Raw genomic sequence first — 7,500 nt, forward strand, 5'->3', positions numbered from 1 at the left:
TCCGCCTGTTCGGATCGGCGCTAGAGCGGTAAGAACCGACGCTGTGTTCTTATGCGGCGCCTGGTTGCTGTAAGGAGCTTTCATCGATGAGATAAAAACCAACTGTGAACTTTTCAGCTTTTTTCACGATGAATTCAAATCAAATCTTTAATCACGATTCCACTTTTTGGATTTCCGGGAGCAACTGGAAGGTCTGCTCACTCACGTCTGTATACAGCTCCAGGAGGACTTCCTGCTCCAGTGAAACTCTTTATTTGCTTGTTTGTTTTCTCTGTGGTTGCTACCTGGAACCCAAACCTCGGGTCTGGATCCGAGTCTGGGGCTCTGACTGACCTGCTGAGAGGACGGCGTGCTGTACTCCACCATGTAGCCCTGCAGGTCTCCATTCAGCCGTCCTGGAGGCTCCTCCCACAGCACCAGAACCTCGGTTCCGTTCGCTTTAACCGTCACGTTCGCCGGAGGGTTTTCTGGCACTGAAACACAAAAACAACAACAAACGTTTTAGTTTACGCAGACTCCCAGCTGTTTCTGCCGCTGGCTGGCGAGCCTGGCTCCGGCGGCGCTGTGATTGTGGGTCTGGTGGACCGAGGCCAGCGGTTGGCCAGCCAGATGTTTGGACAGTTTAGAGCCTTTGGGATGATGGGACGATATTAGCTGAAGCATCTGGAGAGAGAAGGTCTGCAGGAATGTGAAGAATCCTGTTTTTGTGAAACAAAAGGGCAGAAGAGGTCCGGAGGAGTCCACTCGTCTGACTCCGGCTTACGCTCGCCGGGTTTCTCTCTGGATTTCTGGAGTGAAGGCAGCTGCAGCAGAAATACCCAGAGGAGGGAAACGCTGGCTGAATAACATGCCAGGAGTGGTGGGAGGAATTTGTGTCAGATTGATGCTCTTAGCGCAGGATTCCCAGAAAAGGGGCTCCTTTCTTGGCGTTTGAGTCTAAAAGTCACAGAAACTGGGTTCGGAGGAACGCCGCCCGGCCTACAGCACGGATGATGTTATCAGGGATGGTCCGACGGCTGATTGTTTCCACATGTGGTCTGTGTTTTCTGTAACAAAAACAAGCCGCTCGGCTCGGTTCCACCTCCGTGATCCATCTCTGGCCTCCTTCTCCTCACTTTCTCATTCCCATTCCAGCCCGTTCTTTCTGTTTTCTCTCCAGCATGACTTCATCCCATCCAGCGTTCCTGTTCCCTGGCTCAGGAGAACAACTGTTGCTGTAACAGAAAATCTTTCTCTCAGATCCCGTCGGAGCTACGAATCACGCTCGACCGGGAACGGAGCGTCAGACGACCAGACCTGGACATGATGTGGGTCAGCGTTCGGATGGAAAAGGGTCAGAAGAAGGCCAGAACGCGGAAAACCCTGAAGGATTTCCAAAACCCCAAAAACAGCAAGTTTCTAATCCCTGCTGGTTAAAATGTCCCGACTTTTGATAAGATCCAGCTTGTTCCAGTTTACAAGCAGAACATCTGATCTCCTCCGGGATTCTGACGCTGGAGCTTGACTCGTTGCTGCTAATAAACAGAATTTGAGCGTCTCTTTGTGGGTTTTAACGCGGCCGTCAGGAGCTCGCGGACGGAGTTAGACTCAGTTCTCTACAGTAAATCCCAACGTGCTCAGATGATGATCTGTTGGTGTAGCACGGTGAAAGATGGCCGCCACGACTAACACACCTTTAAAAACACAAGAACGGAGCAAAGTCTGTCAGATTATTATAAACTACAAATCTCACATAATCTGGTTTTAATCCCTAACTTTTGCTCTGTTTGTGTTGTGTGATCCGGGGAATCTGGGGTTATTTTAGGAAGCAGAAGGAAACACAAACAGACTGTAAGTTTAATCTCAGCTTTAGATTGGAGGGCAACAGGGTTCGCCTCATTTCCCCCCCCCCACCCCACCACCCCCGTTCTCTCGCCCTCCAGGGAGAAAAATCACGTCGCCGCTTTTCCCTCTGCTCCCTTCCCGAATCCGTGTTGTAGTTTTTTTTTTCCCACGTTGCATCGCTGCGTTCTGGGAAGACTTTTACCCCAGGTCACAAAGGTCGTGGGTGGGGGGTGTTACGAGATGAAAAGGACAACTCTGTCAGCTCCTTTCAGGGAAAAGTCTCTTCTCAGCAGCGTGTGAGAAAAAAAAGCAGCTGAACACGAGAACAGGAGTAAACGTCGACTCGGGACACGGATGATGGATCTGAGGAGGAGAGCCGAGTCATAAATCTGAAGCTGGAGGGCGAGGAGTCGTCTGCTCCAGCAGGAGGAACAACGGCTTTAAAGGGAAACAAAAGCAGAAGTCATCAAATCTTTGAGTTTTTTTCCTCCTCAGATGAAACAAAGATGCTTTAAGTGTTTTTTTTTTCATTTTAAATAAAGAACTGAAACTCTTGAATCCGGGCCGTCGTCAGCATTTTATTGACTTCTACTTCTCTGTTTTTGTTTTCCTGTTTATGAGAAACGCCGCGTCCTCTGGTGAGCGCGGAAAGCCCCGTTCATCCCGCTCCTTACCCGTGGACGGAGCTGGCGTGAGCTGGCATGGAAAATCCCACCTCGCATTAAAGTCAAACACACAGCTGCCCAACTCCTCACTGGAGCCTTTCAGGAGACTTCCACGTCCAGCCTCCATTTCCACAACCTCCCACCTCACGTTTCCCCTCCCGGCCAGACTGTCCTCTTTCCCAAACGTCCTGTCTGGTTTCCATGTGGAAACGTAAAAATGATGGACTGTCATTGATGATCGAGCCCACGTTGGAGCAAGAATAAAGTCTTTACTGTGTATTGAACTGGGCAGATACAAAAACGACATCCAGACTTTCCCCTGAAAACACGAGTCCGTTAGCAGCAGAAGAGCGTTGGGCAAAGGGCAAGGAGCCCCTTCTCTCCAGGAAAACCACCAGGAACGGATTGATGTTCTGCTCCAGGTCCAGGGGTTGGACAGCTGAGGACAGTCCAGTCACTCAGCCTCAGAACTCAGACTAGAATAAAAAAAATGGTACCGAGACATCATTCCAGAGGAACGCCAACCACAGTTTGGTGATGAATGATGATGGAGTATCAGCCCAGAAGAGTGATACTAGAACGTCTTTGTCTCGACCCACTGGTCCCCCCTGCAGGCGGTTGTCACCTGAGACCTTCACCAACAGGTGAGAAGACCCAGTCACACGTTTAAAGGAGTTCATGATGTTTATGAAAGGAGGTGAGTCGAAGCTGCTGAACTATGGCGCGGTATGGGGGCCAAAATTAGGACTACTGCCCAGCAGCAGGAGGCTGTGACTCTCCGAGACATGCTAATGGCTAGCCTCTCCGATGCTAATGCCAGCCTATCCATGCTTAAGGTCCGTCGAGGAGGTAGGAAACTCAGCTAGTGGCCAGCCTAGGCACGCTAATGGCTAGCCTCTCCGATGCTAACGCCAGCCTATCCATGCTAATGGTCCGTCGAGGAGGTAGGAAACTCAGCTAGTGGTCAGCCTAGGCACGCTAATGGCTAGCCTCTCCGATGCTAACGCCAGCCTATCCGTGCTAATGGTCCGTCGAGGAGGTAGGAAACTCAGCTAGTGGCCAGCCTAGGCACGCTAATGGCTAGCCTCTCCGATGCTAACGCCAGCCTATCTGTGCTAATGGTCCGTCGAGGAGGTAGGAAACTCAGCTAGTGGCCAGCCTAGGCACGCTAATGGCTAGCCTCTCCGATGCTAACGCCAGCCTATCCGTGCTAATGGTCCGTCGAGGAGGTAGGAAACTCAGCTAGTGGCCAGCCTAGGCACGCTAATGGCTAGCCTCTCCGATGCTAACGCCAGCCTATTTGTGCTAATGGTCCGTCGAGGAGGTAGGAAACTCAGCTAGTGGCCAGCCTAGGCACGCTAATGGCTAGCCTCTCCGATGCTAATGCCAGCCTATCCGTGCTAATGGTCCGTCGAGGAGGTAGGAAACTCAGCTAGTGGCCAGCCGAGGCACGCTAATGGCTAGCCTCTCCGATGCTAACACCAGCCTATCCGTGCTAATGGTCCGTCGAGGAGGTAGGAAACTCAGCTAGTGGTCAGCCTAGGCACGCTAATGGCTAGCCTCTCCGATGCTAACGCCAGCCTATCCGTGCTAATGGTCCGTCGAGGAGGTAGGAAATTCAGCTAGTGGCCAGCCGAGGCACGCTAATGGCTAGCCTCTCCGATGCTAACACCAGCCTATCCGTGCTAATGGTCCGTCGAGGAGGTAGGAAATTCAGCTAGTGGCCAGCCGAGGCACGCTAATGGCTAGCCTCTCCGATGCTAACACCAGCCTATCCGTGCTAATGGTCCGTCAAGGAGGTAGGAAATTCAGCTAGTGGCCAGCCTAGGCATGCTAATGGCTAGCCTCTCCGATGCTAACACCAGCCCGTCCAGGCTAACGCTAGCCTATACATGCTAATAGACAGCAGAGGGAGTGTTTGAACCAGTCAATGACCAGCCGAGGGCTGCTAGTCCCTAGCGTATCTAGTAGTAACGCCGTAAAGGTGCTATTTCTAAGTAAGCAGCGCCAGCCTCTCAGTTACCGGCGCCAGCTTATCATTAATCAGGTTCGTAGTTTGCTTCTTAATTTATATAGCCTCCTGCTGCTGGGCAGTAGTCTTAAATTTGGCCCCCGTACCGCGCCATACTGAACAGCATTTATCCGGTTTATGGATGAATCATGAAACTAAGGTCAGGATTTTCTTATTAAAAGTGTTTTTATTTGTCTTCAGGCGTGATTACTTTGTCTCTGTCCTGATTTATTAGAGTTAAATTGAATGAAAGGATGTTTTTTAGTTCTGATATTTAGATGTTAGAATCTTTTAGACATTCAGGAGCTGAAGCGTAAACGGGAGTTCTGATGAAACTTAAAACAGCAGCGTTGGCGTTTTTAAACTAACAAAAACCAAAAGGATTCAGTGTCTTGGTCAATACTTGCACAGATTGCAGAAAAGGTTATTTTTTATTCATTTTAAGTGGCGCTGGTTAGTCGTGTGGCTCCTGTTCTGTTCTGACCCGGTTACTGAACCAGCAGGAATGTGAGGAGACCCAGCAGATAACACAGTCTTGACCTTGAAGCACTCTCATCTATTCAGGCCGTCGGCGGTGGAAACAAACAACTCACCTCCTTCTTTGGTGCGTATCTCCACCCAGGCCGACCAATCAGACGCCCCCTGGCTGCTCCGACAGGACACCCTGACGGCGTAACGGCTGTGGGGCTCCAGACCAGCGATGAGGTGGGCGGCCGGTGGAACGCTCACGTTCTGGCTGTGAATCGTCTTATCTGGGCCTGATGGGGAGGACTCTTCTATCGCCTGGAACATCCAGATAAAACTTTCGTTACAGTCTTTATTTAAACCGCGTCGCTAAAAACGGTTTCTGTTACTCTCTGAGGCAAAAAGATGAAATGTGAAGAATTTCTGCTAAAAACTGCAAACGCGTTAAAATCTGAGCAGAACAGTTAAAAAGCTAAACTTGGAGCCAACGCTGAACTTTGTTCTTCCTTCAGATGAAAGAAAATCAAGTAAAGAAACGAGTTAATCTGGATTAATTCAGTCCTAATCCAGATTCTGATCAAAGTTTCTTCCAGTTCAGACAATTTTAGTTGTCATTTGTGTGAAACATTAGAAAAATGTCCTAATATAGAGTTTTTCATTTAGAATAAATACAAATATCTGTAGGGAGGCGGAGCTCAGCCTTACAGATAAGCTCCGCCTCCTCACCAGAAGGGGGTGGTCCTGGTTTCCTCCTACTGGAGGTTTTAATGGAGAGATTAAATATGTGTCTGGAGCAGCTTGTGTGTCCACGGGGACATCTTGGACAGGTCAGTCACGAGGAGACACCTTGGGCCCCCAAATTGCTACATCCGGCCCTGGCTGCAGATGGGATTCAAACGTGCAACCTTCTCTTTGTAAGGCAACAGCCCTACCAACTGCAGCATGCAGCCCCAAAAACCACGACTCATCATCTAAATTACAGTAAAAAAAAAGAGAAACTTGCTGCCTCTGCAGCCTCTGTGTGGTCAAACATTTAAAGAGGAATGCACGGCAGGAAGAAACCTTTAGTGCAGCAAGAAAGCCACATGAAAGCTGCTGGAGCGGACTTTTGTTCCGCTGCTGCAGGCTGCTAATACAACGATTGTTCTGCAAGTGGAGCACACACACACACACACACAGCTGAGTGTGTGTTTATGATGGCGTGATTCGGAGATTGGAAAGTCGTGTGAATGTTTTTGAGAAAGACGGAAAAGTGAATCACCGACCAGCCTGAGGACACACACTGTGTGTGTTTAATCTGGGAGTGTGACTCAGGCCGAGTCACACTCCAGCGTGCGTTCCCTTCCAGTGGCTCAGACGCCATAATACCTGCTGTCACTACTCTTCCTGTTTTCACTTTCTCTCTCCTCCCGCTCTTTCATGCCGTCTTTGTGGAGCAGAGAAAAGCCTTTTCTCCTCCCCACATCACAGCCGAGTTCCTGTTCGCCTCACAATGAGCTGCTAAAGTCAGACTTCCCCCCGTTCTGCTGGAGCTGGCCCCTTGTCTTGTTCCCCGTGAAGGGTGGGGGTGCAGGACGGGCAGCCTTATTAGAACCAGACGTTTAGGGGTGGTGCCGCGCGGCTCCCTTTTTCCAGGAGAAAGCGTTCCTCCTCAGCAGCGGAGTGGAATAGTGGCAGCGAGACACAAGGAGAGGGAGTGGTGCTACATCAGATTAGTCCAGGAGAACACTTTCCCAGAGCGAAACCTGATCCTCCGCTCCATGAACACCAACTGGGAGGCGTTCAGGACCAGTTCAACAAAGACTAGACCAGAAGAGAGGAGGAGAGACTTTTCTCTTTAGCCTGAAACTTTTAGGATGAGAAGCTGAATCACTTCAGCAAACAGAGATGTGTGTGCGTGTGTGTGTGTGTTTGTGTGTGTGTGTGTGTGTGTGTGTGTGTGTGTGTGTTTAACAACAGAGGTCAAAGGGTCAGCGGCGCTCCAGCCCTGAGGTTTGTGTCTCACCTGAACAGAGCAGCCACTTGTTGGGTAGTCTCCGGCAAAGCCGGGCTGCCAGGACAAACGGACCGCCGTCTGATTGTTCTCCACTGTTCTCAAGTTCCGAGGCACAGACGGGAGAACTGGAGACACAAAGCGGACGGGTCAGGAGAGTCGCAACAGCAGCAGGGAATTCTGCAGCGACCCATCGGAACACTAACCGGTGATGGTACCGGATCCAGAGGTGGCCACTCCCTTATCGTTATGAGCCTCACAGGAGAAGGTGCTGGTTCTGTTCAGACCTGGGCGGGAAAATAAAATATGCCGTTAGTGTTCCCGCTTTCCTGCAACACATTCAAGATCCAAGCTAGAGGAATTCTGGGAAGAGACCAAAGCAGAAAAACGTCTAGTCAAAAGTAAGATATGAAAACAAAACAGGTTTTAATTCTTGTTACCAAGGTTCTGGGTCATTTTCCCAGTAAAACAGGAAACATCTGAATTTTCACTGGACTTGTGCAAAACTCGCAGAACTTCCTGTAACCCTTCACAATAAGAGT

The 7,500-nt window shown here is 50.1% G+C and overlaps 1 protein-coding gene across 2 annotated transcripts in view; it reads right to left on the reverse strand.

The window, feature by feature from the left end:
* Positions 1-7,500, reverse strand: part of LOC107379825 (tyrosine-protein kinase receptor UFO) — a 24,754-nt gene that overhangs the window by 8,225 nt on the left and 9,029 nt on the right. For both annotated transcript variants that reach the window (XM_054742306.2, XM_054742304.2), the window contains exons 5-8: positions 7,165-7,245; positions 6,971-7,086; positions 5,094-5,283; positions 334-473 (exon numbers count right to left, since the gene is read on the reverse strand). In XM_054742306.2, the coding sequence (XP_054598281.1) occupies positions 334-473; positions 5,094-5,283; positions 6,971-7,086; positions 7,165-7,245 (527 nt within the window). The remainder of the gene's footprint in view (positions 1-333; positions 474-5,093; positions 5,284-6,970; positions 7,087-7,164; positions 7,246-7,500) is intronic.

Source organism: Nothobranchius furzeri, chromosome 13 (genome assembly GCF_043380555.1).
Source record: "Nothobranchius furzeri strain GRZ-AD chromosome 13, NfurGRZ-RIMD1, whole genome shotgun sequence".
Taxonomy (NCBI): Eukaryota; Metazoa; Chordata; class Actinopteri; order Cyprinodontiformes; family Nothobranchiidae; genus Nothobranchius; species Nothobranchius furzeri.